The sequence below is a fragment of the Lepidochelys olivacea genome, assembly GCF_965140295.1.
Source record: "Lepidochelys olivacea isolate rLepOli2 genome assembly, chromosome: 4".
NCBI classification, from domain to species: Eukaryota; Metazoa; Chordata; order Testudines; family Cheloniidae; genus Lepidochelys; species Lepidochelys olivacea.
In genome coordinates this window covers 69948474-69966722 of record NC_140414.1, presented here as the reverse complement: position 1 = coordinate 69966722, position 18249 = coordinate 69948474, and the positions used below count along the sequence as shown (strand labels likewise).

The following is an 18249-nucleotide window of genomic DNA, read 5'->3' as shown; positions in this document are numbered from 1 at the left end:
GATTCACTTTGATACAAACTATAATGGCTGAAGTATTACATTAAAAATCAAATTGGAAAGTCAGCTTTAAGTATATGACTATATTGGCATCAATTTACTGTACAGAATAAGGAGCACTGAAATTAGCAGACAGAACATTTGAGTTTACAAGCAAGGTAATTGCATTAGTGAGGCATATTACAGTGCCATAAAGTCTGCATTGTTGAGGAATATGCTTTGCATTCTTGCCTATTAGAAGTGAATGCATTAATTTCTTTAAGTTTGCTTTCTTTGTAATTGGGCTTAGTGTTTCTTTATAATATCCTTTTTCTAATCCCTCTGTTCTTTTATTCTGATCCTTTATTCTTTTTGTGTGTGGTGATGGTGGCATTTCCCTGGGATCTGAACAGGACCTTTCCCTCATCCCATATCGTCCTAGCTAAAATGTAAGAAAAGGCCCTTGACTCTTCAAGACAGGAATCAGGGCTATCTAACCAGGCATCACCTCCCTTAACTCTTCCGAAACTCAATGTGTTAGAGGGTGCTGATGAATGTCACAGGAACTCCATCCATCCTAAGACTGGTAGCAATACATCTATAACCCCCATTCCCTATATCTATCTAATCCGTTGATATCCACACCTCTATTTTAAACATTTTTTTCTATATAATTATATAACAAAATCTTTTTCTCCTGTTTAAACTTTACTTGCATGTGCTATTCCAAAAGCTTGAGAGCTAAGTAAACATTAGCAACTATCACAAGCATTTGGACTGTTCAATTTTTTTAAAAGCTTGAGATATTCGCAGTGTAGTTGGATCAGCCAGTCATGTAACTCTTATTCTTTTAATATTAAAATGTCTTGCCTAATATCCTATAGGAAGCCTATGACAGAGTCTGGAATAGAACACAGCTCTCCTGGGTTCTATTCCAGTTTATTAAATACAAGAGAACATCCTTGGTCCTGAGCATCATTCATAGTCTATCCTGTGTGCTGAATGAAGCAGGAATCCTGCAGAACAAATAGTATATGATCATGTAATTAAAGGCTATTATAACGTATACACATAAGGCAGATAAATTAAGGTTGCCCGGGCAACCTTAAACCTGGTGTTCCTAATCACTGGATGCTTGAATTTGCAACCCTTAACATTTTTAAATGTAGTTTTCTGTATTTGATTTTCTAGGCTTTATAAAAAGAAAAAAACCCAAATTCCATCATATAGACTCCTACGGACACCACAGGGGTCATTAACAAGTGCTTGAACCCAGGACCTTTAGAGCCAAAGCAAACCTCTAGGCTGTTATCTTCTATGTGGAACAACAAACAGAGCTAGATACAACATACATTTTGACAGTGGTTTACACCGGTAGTTCTTAACCAGGGTGTCATAAATATAAAGGGAAGGGTAAACCCCTTTGAAATCCCTCCTGGCCAGGGGAAAGCTCCTCTCACCTGTAAAGGGTTAAGAAGCTAAAGGTAACCTCGCTGGCACCTGACCAAAATGACCAATGAGGAGACAAGATACTTTCAAAAGCTGGGAGGAGGGAGAGAAACAAAGGGTCTGTGTCTGTCTGTATGCTGCGCTTGCCAGGGACAGAACAGGAATGGAGTCTTAGAACTTTTAGTAAGTAATCTAGCTAGGTATGTGGTAGATTATGATTTCTTTAAATGGCTGAGAAAAGAATTGTGCTGAATAGAATAACTATTTCTGTCTGTGTATCTTTTTTGTAACTTAAGGTTTTGCCTAGAGGGGTTCTCTATGTTTTTGAATCTAATTACCCTGTAAGATATATACCATCCTGATTTTACAGGGGGAATTTCTTTATTTCTATTTACTTCTATTTTTTATTAAAAGTCTTCTTGTAAAACACTGAATGCTTTTTCATTGTTCTCAGATCCAAGGGTTTGGGTTTGTGGTCACCTATGCAAATTGGTGAGGCTTTTTATCCAACATTTCCCAGGAAAGGGGGGGTGCAAGTGTTGGGAGGATTGTTCATTGTTCTTAAGATCCAAGGGTCTGGGTCTGTAGTCACCTAGACAAATTGGTGAGGCTTTTTACCAAACCTTGTCCAGGAAGTGGGGTGCAAGGTTTTGGGAAGTATTTTGGGGGGAAGGACGCGTCCAAACAGCTCTTCCCCAGTAACCAGTATTAGTTTGGTGGTGGTAGCGGCCTGTCCAAGGTGTAATATTTTGTACCTTGGGGAAGTTTTGACCTAAGCTGGTAAAGATAAGCTTAGGAGGTTTTTCATGCAGGTCCCCACATCTGTACCCTAGAGTTCAGAGTGGGGGAGGAACCTTGACACAGGGGTACACCGAGGTCTTCCAGGGTACATCCACTCATCTAGATATTTGCCTAGTTTTACAAGAGGCTACAACAAAAGCACTAGCAAAGTCGAAATAAACTGAACTTTCATACAGACAAATGATTTGTTTCCATTACTATCTATAGTATACACTAAAATGTAAGTACAATATTTATATTCCAGTAGATTTATTTTATAATTATATGGTAAAAATAACAAAGAAAGCAATTTTTCAGTATTAGTGTGCTGTGACACTTTTGTATTCTTATGTCTGATTTTGTAAGCAAGTAGTTTTTAAGTGAGATGAAACTTGGGGCTACGCAAGACAAAGACTCCTGAAAGGGGTACAGTAGTTTGGAAAGGTTGAGAGCCAACGGTTTACAAAACCATTTGCTAAACTAACAGTTGAATGTCAGGATTCCTGGGCTCTATTTCTGGCTTTGGAGGGGAGTGGTTCTGGTTATAGAGTACAGCTAAGTACACAGATTTGATTTATTTATTCTGAAAGTGTTGCTGAGGATGAGACTTGGATCTGCCATGTTAGAAACTATGCTCTGTTTCCAGCTCTGCTCAAAGTGACCTTGTGTGAACTCTCATTTGAAAAACTGAGGGAGAGAGAATGATATTTGTCTGCTGCCTAAGAGGTAGGAGGGCTGGCTCACTAATGAGGACTGTGAAGTTTATAGAAATATTAAATACCTTTAAGTGAAAGAGCAAAGACTAGAATTTATGACTCCCTGCCCACCACTCCTTCTCATAGGCCAATGGATTGGCAACTGCAGACATCGCATCTGGAGCTCAAGCTGGGTGGGTTGAGGAGCATGCTCAGTGCACTAGGAATTCTTCCAAAGATTGTCAACAGCTAGCTACTAAAAGCTCTATTGATCACGTTCAAATGGCAATTTTCAGTCTTATAACTTGTTCCAATCTGAACAGATTTTCATGGGGACAGCAAAAGATATCTGACTGACCCAAGCACTACCCCCCTGCTTACGTTTGTGCTCCAAATCATAAATGCACTATACCAGGGGTAGGCAACCTATGGCACACGTGCCAAAGGCAGCACATGAGCTGATTTTCAGTGGCACTCACACTGCCCGGGTCCTGGCCACCAGTCCGGGGGGCTCTGCATTTTCATTTAATTTTAAATGAAGCTTCTCAAACATTTTAAAAACCTTATTTACTTTACATACAACAATAGTTTAATTATATATTATAGATTTATACAAAGAGACCGTCTAAAAATGTTTAAATGTATAACTGCCACGCGAAACTTTAAATTAGAGTTAATAAATAAAGACTCGGCACACCACTTCTGAAAGGTTGCCGACCCCTGCACAAGACTCTCATGGTTACTGGCCCAGATGCACTTCTGTCCCTTTCTGCTCTCTGAGTGCGACCCCTTCAGGTGTCAGGCCTCATGCCTTTACCTATTCGGGTTATAATTCTGCAATTCTCCCACTCTTAGATCAAACCCTAGGCTACAGCGCCCTGTGCACCAGGTGTTTTAACCTGCACCTGCGGTTTGGCACTTAACATTCTTCATTTCAAGACACTGAAACCATACTTTACAGAACAATCTTCTAAAACCAAAGTACTGTTTATTTTAGCAGTGGGAACAAAACATGTAGAAAAAAAGATTTAAGAACAAAAGCAGTCTATATGCGTATCTACCTTACCTAAAGGCTTACCATTCCATGATGGTAACCTAGGAACACCCAACTTTTTCAGACACCACAGCAGGTACCTTTGTCAGCTCAATTCCCCCTCTCAGAGAGTCCCTTTTTAAAGGCTGCTACAATTCTCTTTCCTCTCGCATATTCACATGTCCTTTCCTGTCCAGGCATTGTCTCCTAAGAATCCTCAAGTGTTTGTGAACAAGTGGCTTATCTTGAGACACTCTTTTTCCTGCCTGCTTGTGTTTTCTTACAGACCCCATTAATCTAAACCAACATATTCAGACATTAAGCAAACACCAACAGAGTTTTCATAAATTGTTACAAAGCAGCCCCAATTCTGGCACAGGGGAACTAGAACACCTAAAAAAAATGATCAGACAGAAATTTAGCTTTGGAAAACCTATCTATTTTTCCCTAATCTTATTAATGGAAATGGCTGTTTTTGCGGAAGTTTTTTAAAAAAATCTCAAGCAAATACAAAAGCATGAAAAATTTCAGCCCAAATGGTTAAAGTTTGGCAAAGTTATAAGCCACCAAAAATAAAGGCTTATAAAGGAAAAATGCTTTGTTGAGCATCCCTAACTTTAGGCAACCAGCTCTGACTACAATGTATACAAAGACACCAAAATCCACATTTTAAGATCAACCTTAAGCATTCCACTGGTTAGTTAAGTATGCAAGAGTTAATATTAATCTATCTGAAGCTATTCCTAGAATCCTTCTCCGACACTGTTCTTTTCCGATCCTCTTACAAAAAAAAACTGTCTAGAAAACTACATCTATTTTTAAGGGCCATACTCAAGATCAGAATCCTGATTTATTTCATATGATCATTCATATTCATGTTTAAGGCTATTAAACCAACATATTGATGAAGTATACCCCCTTACATTCTAGTAAGAATTTGAACTACCATAGTTAACACTGGAATGAATTTCCCTACTATTACTGTGCATTTAGGGCTCAATTTTTACCCCACCTAAGTCAGGGGGAGTTTTTACCATTGATTTCAAAGAGATGAGGACTGGGCTCCTAGAAAGATAAAAATATATCTTGATTGTTACAAAAAGATGGTATTTCAGCACAACAGGCTATGTCACAACTCACAGCTTTGTAAGAAACAGCACTGAAGCCCTTTTTTCAAAAGAACAAGAAACCTTGAAACACACAAATGAATTGAGTGCCAGTACAATAGTTCATTAGTAGTGTTAGCTAAAAAACAGTAATCAGATTTTCTGCTATAAGATCAGCAGGATAAAACAAAATAAAAAGAATATTTTGCTCCAAGTGAGGATCTTAAAGAAACTTGTTCTTTTAATTTTTCAACCAAGCTCTAAGTACCAAAGGAATTTCTTTATGTTTTACATTACTAACTCTGTAGCACAAAATATACCAAATAAATTCCTATAAAGCATCACATATAGTATATGCATAAGTGTTTTTTTTTTCATTTGCATCAATGTAATTAAAAATAAAATTTAAAATCATAAAGCAGGGCATATAGGTCTTCAAAGTAGGTTGGTATTTAAGAGCTGATCTGAGACAGAAATCCTACAATCTTAATTTTTGTTCAAGTGAGACTGGCTCCAATCTAGAACTTTGCTTATTCACTCAGACATGACTTCCCCAAAAGCGATTCTTCAACATGTTCTGGTAAGCTCATTCAAGCTCCTTTCTCATTTCTATCAAGAGCAACTGAAGAGTGTTGTAATAAAGTCTAATCTCACTGTCTCAGGCTGAATCAAACAGCAACAAAAAGGCAAAAGCAAAACCTAAAAATTTTCAGTTAACGAAATTTTCACTGCCTACTTTTTCATTTCTCCAACTTATTTTCCTGACCTTACAAAGTGCAAGTGCAGAACAGCTACAAATGGACCTTATTTTTGGAACCAATACAAAAGTCTAAAAAGTCGTCTATACTGAGAAAATACATAAACACATTCTGTTAAATATACTATGTATTTTCCTAATTTCTGTGCTTTGCGCGTCATCTTCCAGTTATATCACCTCAATCTTGTGATGTCATGAAGGAAAGGAAGAAGATAAATTACAGTAGATCCTCAAAGATACGAACACCAGAGTTACAGACTGACTGGTCAACCAGACACCATTTGAAACTGGAAGTAACCAATCAGGCAGCAGTGGAGACCCCACCCCCCCAAAAAAGCAAATACTGTACTATGCCTGTATTGCATCTTAAAGGCAGGCACATCTGGGCTGCCTGTCCCCACCCCCACCAACTTACAGCTAGGAGCTGAAGAGACAGATTCACAAGCAAAGCTGTGAGCCCCCATTGCCAGCTCAAGATAGCAGGAGCAAGAGCAGCACCGGGGTCTGCGCTGCTTTCCTGTAAGCCATGGGTGCGATTTTCACCATCTCCATCCCATGGCTGGGAGAGGGGTTGCTGCTTTCACAACCCCCTCTCCCCGCCGGGAAGGAGATGCACCGTTTTCACCACCACCACACCCCTCTCACCCCACTGTAGCCGGGGGACAAGCTTGTCCTGGCGAGAAAGAAGCTGCCTAGCTACCTATGGAACCTGGCCCAGAGTGTGAACTGCTGGAGCCGGAGCTGCATTTTGTTCAGTTACGGAACATTTCAGTTATGGACAACCTCCATTCCCGAGGTGTCTGTAACTCTGAGGTTCTACTGTAATCACATTAAGGAGACTGTCACCATATCCCACATTTATTTGAAGCACTCTCACTATAGAAGAAATATATAAAACATCAATATAGAAAACACAGATAGCACACAAATTTTGCCACAACGCTGCATTGGTATTATGATACAGTTAGTCACACTGCAAACTTACAAGTAAAATTGTTAGTGGACGATACATATAAATTACAATACCTGAGGTTTAGTGCATTCCTGTGAGCCAAAATGAAATGAATGCCATATAGGAGGAAAGGAAAAGATGAACATAATCAGACATGCTATAGTACATACCACCCTGAGATAATGTTAAAATTATTTTAAGGCGAGTCCTGTTCCCTGATAAATTGGCTGAATGTGTAAATGTTCTGTAATCCATGCAACAATTAAACATAATGCATTTAGCTTTATTTACAATTTTTGCAAAGCATTGTCATGCATTTTCCATTTTAGAACTATCTTTATATAATTTCATCTACATTTTCACTATAGCCAACTTCCTTCAGAGATGCTATTTAGCATGTCATTTTTTGACTATTTTGAACACCGGCTTTCTAAGTACACAATCAATTGGGCCAATGTGAAATAAAATATTGATACTCTTTCAGCAAACATTTCAGTGATATGGTAAGTAAGGAGCTTGTATAAAATAAAATTCAAGAACCTAGTTTACTCTAAAGCTATGCAGTCTATTGTCTGGATGAAGTTATTTTATTTTATTTATTTTTTTATTATTGATCTTAATGTATTTAACACGCAAATCAAAACATACCCACAATTAGAGCATGCAACTGAAGACTAATCCAATATACTTGACCATTCATTTCATATGCGGTTTTTCAAACTTTTTTTTTTAAATGTGTTAGTTTATTCATACCAACTTCTAAATTTTAGATAACTGAAGGCCTGATCCTGAGAGATGCTACTAATGGGAATTGTGAATGTTCAGAACCCCTCAGGAGATGTACTAAAATAATGCACTTTGCATTCCTATCAGTTTCAGAGAATACATTTCAGTACCATTTTAAAGACACATTTAGATTTTCAAACAATTTTGATTTTAAAACAAACAAAAAAAACCTTTTGGGTGGCCAAAAGGCAGGACAGTGAGGAAGAGACAACCTTCACAGATGTGAGTGACTGGAAAATGCATATTTTTAAATATACAGAATATAAACAATATCAATGTGATAGGAATGTAAACAATGAAGATTACCAAGCACTATAAAAATAAAAAGTCTTCAATTTCCGTAATTTCAATTTGAACTTGCTGGGTTTAATATTTTCCGTAAAAAAGGGATCTCAAGTAATTAAATAATAATTTAAATTATACGTTGATTTAAAAAAATATTTTAATTGTCAGTAATTATTTCAGCTTCTACTGACAAGTCTACCTGGTACTCATAATGTATTTCCCAATAGACTTGTACAATCATTATGAACTTAAACAAAATGATTAATGATGAGCTTTTGCTCTTCATACTGGATTTAAATCTACACCAACCCATTAGGTATTCTTAAAAAGTAATTTATACAACAGGTGTGGCCCTCCTATAGCAAATGACATTGTCAAGTCTAGTTACCATTTTTCAAACAGTAGATTAGATGTATAAGTTACATCTAAATAAAATCCATCAACAATTCCTTCCTTCACTTGTAGCATGACTGACCCAAACATGTATGCCACATAAAGGTGGTTTGACACAAACCAGTATAATCTCTTATCTTAAAACTCCAAAAGGGTTTCACGAATAAGCCAAAGAAAATGACTCAACTAAGAAATTCATAATAAATTTGGAGAAAATCAAATTGAGCAGAACATTAAACCATTAAAAGGAGCCTGTTGTATAAACAAAATACGTAAAAAGTGTTGATGTAAGATATATTTATTTAACTCAGGAAGAAAAACCTCCAACAGTGGATGTAATCAAACAGCTATACATTTATAGTCATGCAATGGATTACAACAGGAAATTGGCAACAAGTAAAGGAATATGGATGGGTAGGGAAAAAATGAGGGGAAAAAAAACCTCTACTTCACATCAGAGACAACATTTTTAAAACAAAGCCCTGATTCTGCAAACACTTATGTGCTTGAGTTACTTTATACTCAATATGACCAATCACATTCATAAAGTTATCTATTTGTGTACTAGTATATTTTTGCAGGTTCAGGGCCACAAAAAAACAGCTGAGTACAGGATTTGAAGGCCACTTACTTTTCAGAGTATTTTGTATGCTGTTGAAGTTAACAGCAAATCTAATTACTCTTACCCTAGCAGACCCTTGCTCAACAGAAAAATAAAATAAACAGATTATTTTGTAGAACATGTTTAAAATATTAATAATTATGATCTTTCCTCTTTTATGAAGGAAGTCTATAACTTTCAATCTGTAAAATTACACAAAAACTATTTTGAAGAAAACTCTGATGATGCTTTGTCTGATGATAAAGGACAGACTGCAGTATTTCACTCTGGGCAAAAATATCATGATTCAGACCAAAATTTCTGGTCTCGTATTAGTCAGCAATAAAAGTTAGTTTAATATTTCAAGATCTGGGTCTTGCATAGAGAAATGACAAGCCAAAATCATGGACTATTTCTACCACAATGCAATACAGGTTTTTTGAGAAAACAATTGCTACACATAAAAATGAATTCTTTACTGATTAGCCACAGGAACACTGTACACCAAATATTTCTATTACATTTTCAATTATTGACAGGAAATTGGAATCACATGTATTAGGTAACTGATTTGTTTCAAAGTTGCCAAAAATAACTGGAATAGCAAGGAAAGATATGTGCTGTCCTCTTGCCAGCATTGTTTAACAATAAATGTGCAACAAATTAAGTATTCTCAACTCTCAATCTGAGTTATCAAGCAAATTACATGGGCACACGTGTGCACACACTTTGGGCCAAATTCACTGATACCCTAAGGAGAAACTCCCACACAGAATTCCACCTGCTTAGGCAAGCAGTGAATTTGACCTTTCAGGTGATTATTTTTGTAAAAATATTTTTCCCTTGTCTTGTATTTAAAACATATGTAGGTAACTTACCGTATGATAACCTCTAGGTAAAGGTGGCTTCCCCACAGGATAAGGATCCACAGTATCAATAATGGTTTGTCTTTCTCCTTTTTGATTGATTTTCCTAAATCTCCTTCTGGATTGTCTATGGGAAGCTTGACGCTGGAAATATTCTTCATTTTCATCCATATAGTCCACCTACAATAAAATAAACGCAATGAAGGGTCATTTCCCTACAAATGAAAGTTACCGCATATTCTGCAATAAAACAGAAGCCTATCTTTTCTTCTGCTCTTAGCGACGTGGAAGCTTTTATTTTAGACAATCCTTAACTATAAGTGTCATTGCTACTGAACAAGCCCAATTCAGTTTAAGATTTAGTTTATGAAAGGGCACTTTGAACTCCATTTCAGAAAATGTGGTTGGTTATGAATATCCTGCATTTTTAACAGTGAAAAGCATGAACTCAGTGCCAAGAAATCAAATGTCCGCAGGGCTGAGAAAGAACAAGTATCACTATGAAAAGAGTATTGAGCAGACACTTTCACATATTTTATAAGTGCCTTACTCTATTTAAAAAAAAAGTTAACATCCTTTTCCTCAATTTTTATTCTTACACATAGTGATGTTTTTGTCTATGCAATACACTGGCAAATGAAGCTCTCCCATGGGAAGGAACTTATAGCTTTCCTACAGATTTCAACGGGTCACTCTTGGGACCTTCCAATCCCATCCTGCCTCTCTTCAATGGGCAACACTGTTTTAATTACATATTTTAAATATTTTGAGACTTTTAAAGAGGAATTTTCACATCAGAGAAATTTGAAAAAGATTAAATTTACATAAAAAGCAATTTACTTTGTAATAGCAGCAAAGGAAAAAACCCCAGACATTTCTAGTAGATGAGTGACTGAATAAGGAATTTCCCGCTCAGCAATATCAATATCCTCTCTCTGTTCTGGAGGCTGCAGCAAAGTCACAGGCATGTTACTACACAATAATGTATTCCTATGAAAATGTTTTTACAATTCAGAATTCTGACTTTCATGCAAGATAACAAAGTTGTAGTAATTTGCCTTTCTGTATCTCTCTCCCCTGTGCCTATCTTACTACTAAAAAGCCATCATTTCATGCTAGAATTACGCCACATCTACAAGGAAGCAGAAAGTGGCGAAAACTGTCCAGTATTGTCCTTAGGTGCAGATTAAATCCATTCACATTCCTCAGTCTGTATCCCAAGGCCAAAAAGATTGTTCCCCAAAAGAAACAGGACGTAAGCAGTGATAGGTGGGTTAAGAAAAGATGATTATGACAAACTACCACCATGCAGGTGATTTTTTCCTTCTCATGTTTCTTTTCACCATCTATACAAATGAAACACCATTACATTCTGCTGACATGACAAGAAGTTTTAATAAGAACTAGTCCTACCCGAACCAGTTGTATGAAGTATGAGTAGCATGACTATTAAGGGTATGTCTACACCACAATTAGACACCTGTGGATAGTCCATGCCAGTGACTCAGGCTCACGGGGCTCGGGCTAAGGGGCTGTTAATTGCAGTGTGGACGTTAAGGTTTGGGCTGCAGCCCAAGCTCTGGGACCCTCCCACCGCACAGGATCCTAGAGCTCAGACTCCAGCCCAAGCCCAAAAGGTCTGCACCGTAATTAAACAGCTTTGCCCGAGCCCGACTCAGCTGGCATGGGCCAGCCACAGGTGTACTGCAGTGCAGACATACCCATAAACACTTATGGTATGCAACAAATGTGTGGTAACGACTTGGTAGCTGCTCCACGTGCTGTCCTCTGAATCTTGAGTTCTTTCCACTCAAAGTGCAGTCAGTCCTCTGAAAGGTTGGGCCAAAGTATACTTCAAAGGTTTAACTCAGAGGTTCCAAAGCTCTTCGTATTCATGACCTACTTTGGATGGATTGCCAGCTAAGTGCCCTCATTCAGCACCCACCACAGGCCCCGCTCATCATGTCTTGGCCCAGCTGTAACCTTTTTTGTTTCTGGTCTCTTTTCCCTATCACCCTGCTAGGCCCCTTATTTTCTCTGTCCTCGCCCCCCTCCCCCCACCCGCATTTTGTGTCCCTCACTTTCCTCCCACCCACCAAAGAGCTGTGTACCAAGGACATCCATTGGTACCACCCAAAGCTAAAGATGGGTATCATAGCAGCAGGAATTCGGGATAGCAAGCTGCTCCCAGAGCCTGCATCATACACAAGGTACAGTGGGAACAGGGAGCCAAAGTGGGTGGATTCACACCTTGAAAAGAGCTGACTGCCACTTTCCCCACAGCAGAATTATGGCATTTGAATTGGAGGGCGGGGCGAGGAATGGGCATTTCTCATTTCTACTTCCCTCAATGCTGTGAAGTCATTAAAACAGAATGCATCAGAGTTTTATTAGCAGGACGGGGACAGAGGAGGAGACAGATGACAAGGTAAACTGCTATTACACAACCAACGTTGTATTCATTTAGAGTGAAAGTGGCAAAGAATTTTTAAAAACCTGAAGATTAATGGGTATAAATTTTAAATAAGTTAGGAAGTTACACTTTGTGTGAAAGCTATTCTTTAATGCTTCTAGAAGTCAGGACATTTGGATCTCCATCCTTGGAGGTTTTTAAGAGCAGGTTAGAAAATAACCTGTCAAGAATGCTCTAATATTTAGTCCTGCCTTGAGTGCAGGGAACTGGACTAGAAGACCTCTCGAGGTCCTTTCCAGTCCTATGATTCAATGATATACTGCAGGCATGAATAACTTATGTCTTCTACAATACTGCCTAATTAACTAATCCTGATTTCTAAAACATCTCCAGTAAATATAGATGGCATTAATTTTCAGCAATTGAATATGATTTGCCCTGCATTTGGATAATATGGTATATGGATAATATAGTGTTTGTATAATTTTGTGTTTGGTTATATGGTGATTATACCTGTGTTATGGTCTGAATACCACATCCTTCAGAAAGAGAGCAAAAGTATTTAATCTCTCCTGTCATGGAGGTATATCTGTTTGGATGATGTGCCCAATGACACTGATGGAAGTGTTGAATTTGAGAACTTTCTGGGGAATAAAGCTTTTCTGCACTGGACCACAGCAGGTGTTCTAAATGACAAATATGCCTTTATACTAGTAATGCTGAAATTTTTAAAATTATAATAGTAAAAAAATCCCTAAACTGCATTCTCAAGCCTTACATGTCTCAAATAAAACAGAATTTAATCAACTGTTAACAACTCTTAAAATAAACTCAGTTAATCAATTTTAAGCAAAGATGCTTAATTACATATCATAAATACTCGTGGATAATCATAGTTGCCATCTCTATTTTAAATATGATTGTCTTATCCTTACAGGCATTTTTTAACTTGCAGTTTAACTTTATTGAAAGGTTTATTTCATTCATTTAATTAAATGGCATTTCCAGCTTTTGTGCTATGTATAATGATTGCAAACTAGGGCATTAAATTAAAAAAAAAATCACACACTAAATTTAGTACCATCTTAAACTGAATATAGTGTAGACAATTCAAAGTAATTTCAAACATTACTGAATTTTGTCTATGCTTAATGACAACTTGAAAGTGTAATTTAATTTGAAAAAAATATTGTTTGAAAGAAATTGGCACCACAGTCTTACCACAATCATTTCAGATGGCTCTAAAACAATGCATTCACAGCCACGCCTGAAGCTTCCTGCAGAACGCTTGCCAAAACTGAGGAAGAAAAACACCTAATCAGAACAATATCAAAACTGTAATACAAATCAAGAAAGTATTTAAAAACTCTCCCCAGACACTTAAAAAGACATAAAAAATACACACATGTCGAGAGCAAAATTGTCGTGCAGATTCCCCCCCTTTGATTAACTGATAAAAAGAATGCCAATGCCAATACACTTTTGATTTGTAGAATTTAGGGAGAATTGTTTATACAGCATCTAATACAATGAGGGCTCCTAGGTGCTATGATAGCTATAGCAGTAGCAATAATTATAGATGTTAAACAGTTACATTGATATATATGCAAGTAACCAAGTCACAATGCATAAAAATTACACTGATATCAAAGAGGCTTTCTAACACCTATATCTCCTTTATAGTTAAATATAACATGCTACATTAAAGATTCTTCTTATAGCTGAATGAATGGGGTTAGAAAGCTTGAAAAAAAAATTGTACTTCTCTCATCAAAACAGTTTTATCCAACAAACCTCAAAATTTTCAATAAACATTCTCCTTGTCAGAAGAGGATCATAAATTTGAGTGGGAAAATGGGGATTAAAGACATTTTGGGAAAAGGGTGTCAAAAATCAAGCTTACTGTCCCGACCTTAAAAACAGAGTGACTAATGTAAGTCCAGCCTTTGAGACTGCACCTATTTATCTATTACACAATGATGCTGCTATGCATCATTTACTGTTTTATTTAAAAAAAAATGTATGCCAAGTAATGCTTTCTTAATTTTTCTCAATTTCATAATGAGGCCAACTAGGAACTTAATGTCATTCTTAATGGTATTTCTAGTGAATCTACTACTACCCTCCTGCCCTGCAGCGTGATTAGCAAAGAATGAAAAAATTCACTTGCTGCCCAAATGGTGATTCCTGCACAAGAGCATTTCAATAGCTTGCCAAGAAGGCAGTCAAATACTGAAAAGCAATGCCAGCTGTGCTCCTTCACCATAACCATGTACATATTTAATAGTACATGACGCTTTTACAATAGACAATGATTTTACAAAATACTGAGCCTTTTTAAAGATTCAATAATAAAAAACCCTAAAATCTGCTCAATAAGATGCACACATTTCCAGAGGCAAAGATGAGCATTCTTCTATTACCTAATACTAAAAGAATGTGTCCCGCCTTACTCATCAACACATTCTTGAATTTTATTCAAATTGCAGCTACCTTTAAAGGTAGAAGGGAAAATTAAACCATTACTTCATTAATGTTTTGAAAAATGGCTTTAGAATCTAAACTACTTGATTTTTTGTCATCACCCACACCAATAACCAAAATAGCTACATAAAAAAATCTCAGGAAAAAAAATCACCTAATCAATTTATTGTAAACAAGACAGACATTGTGGTGGCAAGAATGTAACTTTATATCCTAACTGGAAAAATAAATCAAGATAAGATCTCTGTGTTTCCCTATCATACCCCCAAAAGACTGATTTCTAACAGTACAGTTTTTACTCTAGGTTAGAAATCTGTTCCTGTCACTAGGTTTTTAAATATAACCTCGAAGTAACATTTTTGAATACCCCAGAAAGTGAAACAAATACTTGCCTTTCCACTCCACTCTCGCCCCTCTTCTTCTGGAGATTTTTTGCCGTCTCTTATGGACAGGAGCTTTTAGTTCTCAACCACTAAATTTGGCCTGACATCACCCTCTTACCTAATTTTTTAAGTTTTAAGAAACCAAATACAGGAAGACAACACATTCCAAAACTCACTCCTGCTTGCTTACTTACTACATGTCTGAATTACCTGAAAGAGCTTTAACAAACAGCACAAGGGAGAAAACAGTCAATACATTAAGGCAGAAAGGATGCACTGAATCAACACTTGTGAAAAAAAAGTCCAGTTTCTAACAATAGGATCGGATGTTAGGAACTGACCACCAGTATATTTGCCAAAGTTTCGCTGTTGCACTTAGGAATTATCAGTAATATGTATACAGTCAAAACATACTGAATTACTCACGTTCAACAGGGGATATACCATAGGCATGTAAATATAATCGAATTAGGGCTGTCCATTAATCGCAGTTAACTCACGTGATTAACTCAAAAAAATCAATGGTGATTAAAAAAATTAATCGCACTTAATCGCACTGTTAAACAATTGAATGCCAATTGAAATTTATTAAATATTTTGAATGTTTTTCTACGTTTTCAAATATATTGATTTCTATTACAACACAGAATACAAAGAGTACAGAGCTCACTTTATATTATTTTTGTTACAAATATTTGTACTGTAAAAATGATAAATAAAAAATATTTTTCAATTCACCTCATATAAGTACTATAGTGCAACCTCTATCATGAAAGTGTAACTTACAAATGTAGATTTTTTTGTTTGTTTCATAGCTGCACTCAAAACCAAAAACAATGTAAAACTTTAGAGGCTACAAGTCCACTCAGTCCTACTTCTTGTTCAGCCAATTGCTAAGACAAACAAGTTTGTTTACATTTATGGGAGATAATGCTGCCTGCTTCTTATTTACAAGATCACCTGAAAGTGAGAACAGGCATTCGCATGGCACTTTTGCAAGGCATTTACATGCCATATATGCTAAACATTCGTATGCCCCTTCATGCTTCAGCCACCATTCCAGAGGACATGCTTCCATGCTGATGATGCTTCTTAAAAAAAAATGCGTTAATTAGATTTGTGACTGAACTCCTTGGGGAAGAACTGTATGTCTCCTGTTCTGTTTTACCCACATCTGCCATATATTTTATGTTATAGCAGTCTCGGATGATGACCGAGCACATGTTCATTTTAAAAATACTTTCACTGCAGATTTGACAAAATGAAAAGAAGATACCAATTTGAGATTTCTAAAAATAGCTGCAGCTCTCGACCCAAGGTTTAAGAATCTGAAGTGTCTTCCAAAATCTGAGAGGGATGAGATGTGGAGCATGCTTTCAGAAGGCTTAAAAGAGCAACACTCCAATGATGAAACTACAGAACCCAAACCATCAAAAAAGAAAATCAACCTTCTGCTGGTGGCATCTGTCTCAGATGATGAAAATGAACCTGCCTCGGTCTGCTCTGCTTTTGATTGTTATCGAGCAGAACCCATAATCAGCATGGATGCATGTCCTATGGAATGGTGGCTGAAGAGGAATGGACATATGAATCATTAGCACATCTGGCATATAAATATATTGCGACTCAGGCTACAACAGTGCCATGAGAACACCTGTTCTCACTTTCAGGTGACACTGTAAACAAGAAATGGGCAGTATTTTCTCCTACAAATTGTAACCAAACTTGTTTGTCTGAGCAATTGGCTGAAGTAGGACTGAGTGGACTTGTAGGCTCTAAAGTTTTACACTGTTTTATTTTTGAATGCAGTTATTTTTTGTTCATAATTCTACATTTGTAAATTGAACTTTCATGATAAAGAGAGAGCACTATAGTACGTGTAGTGAATTGAAAAATACTATTTCTTTTTCTGCAAATATTTCTATTTCTGCAAATATTCATAATAAAAATAAATATAAATATAAAGGGAGCACTGTACACTTTGTATTCTGTGTTGTAACTGAAATCAATATATTTGAAAATGTAGATAACTTCCAAAAATATTTAAATAATTGGTATTCTACTATTGTTTAACAGCACGATTAATATTTTTAGTCGCTTGACAGCCCTACATAGAATCATAGAAGATTAGGGCTGGAAAAGTTCTCAGGAGGGCATTTAGTCCAACCCCCTACTCAAAGCAGGACCAACACCAACTAAATCATTCCAGCCGGGCTTTGACAAGCTGGGCCTTAAAAACCTTTAAGGATGGAGATTCCACCACCTCCCTAGGTAATGCATTCCAGTGCTTCACCACCCTCCTAGTGAAACAGTTTTTCCTAACATCCAACCTCGACCTCCACCACTGCAACTTGAGACCATTGCTCCTTGTTCTGTCATCTGCCACCATTGAGAACAGCCAAGCTCCATCCTCTTTGGAATCCACCTTCAGGTAGTTGAAGGCTGCTATCAAATCCCCCCCACTCTTCTCTTCTGCAGACTAACTAAGCCCAGTCCCTCAGCCTCTCCTCATAAGTCATGTGCTCCAGCCCCCTAATCATTTTTGTTGCCCTCTCTCCAATTTGTCCACATTCTTTCTGTAGTGGGGGGCCCAAGACTGGATGAAATACTCCAGATGTGGCCTCACCAGTGCCAAATAGAGGTGAGTAATCACTTCCCTCAATCTGCTGGCAATGCAGACCAATATGCCGTTAGCCTTCTCAGCAACAAGGGCACACTGTTGACTCATATCCAGCTTCTCATCCACTGTAATCCCCATGTCCTTTTCTGCAGAACTGCCACTTAGGAAGTTGGTCCCCAGCTTGTAGAAATACATGGAATTCTTCCATCCTAAATGCAGGACTCTGCACTTGTTCCTGTTGAACCTCATCAGATTTCTTTTGGCCCAATCCTCCAATTTGTTTAGGTCACTCTGGACCCTAACCCCATCCTCCAGCATATATACCTCTCCCCCCATCTTAGTGTAATCTGCGAACTTGCTGAGGGTGCAATCCATCCCATCATTCAGATCATTAATGAAAACATTGAAGAAAATTGGACCCAGGACCGATCCCCAACTAGACATCAAGCCGTTGATCACTACCCATTGAGCCTGATGATCTAGATAGCTTTTTATCCATCTTACAGTCCACTCATCCAATCCATACTTTTTTAATTTGCTGGCAAGAATACTGTGGGAGACCGTATCAAAAGCTTTGCTAAACTCAAGGTACATCACATGCACTGCTTTCCCCATACCCACAGAGCCAGTTATCTCATCATAGAAGGCAATTAGATTAGTCAGGCATGAC

General features: G+C 37.3%; 1 protein-coding gene across 8 annotated transcripts in view; it reads right to left on the bottom strand.

The window, feature by feature from the left end:
* Positions 1–18249, bottom strand: part of RAPGEF2 (Rap guanine nucleotide exchange factor 2) — a 305030-nt gene that overhangs the window by 126536 nt on the left and 160245 nt on the right. For 6 of the 8 annotated variants that reach the window (XM_084626384.1, XM_084626375.1, XM_084626381.1 and 3 more), the window contains 3 exons: positions 13314–13389; positions 9692–9859; positions 6823–6840 (listed from right to left, as the gene is read on the bottom strand). In XM_084626384.1, coding sequence (XP_084482510.1) covers positions 6823–6840; positions 9692–9859; positions 13314–13389 — 262 coding nt within the window. The remainder of the gene's footprint in view (positions 1–6822; positions 6841–9691; positions 9860–13313; positions 13390–18249) is intronic. The other 2 variants (XM_084626379.1, XM_084626383.1) reach the window with 1 other exon arrangement.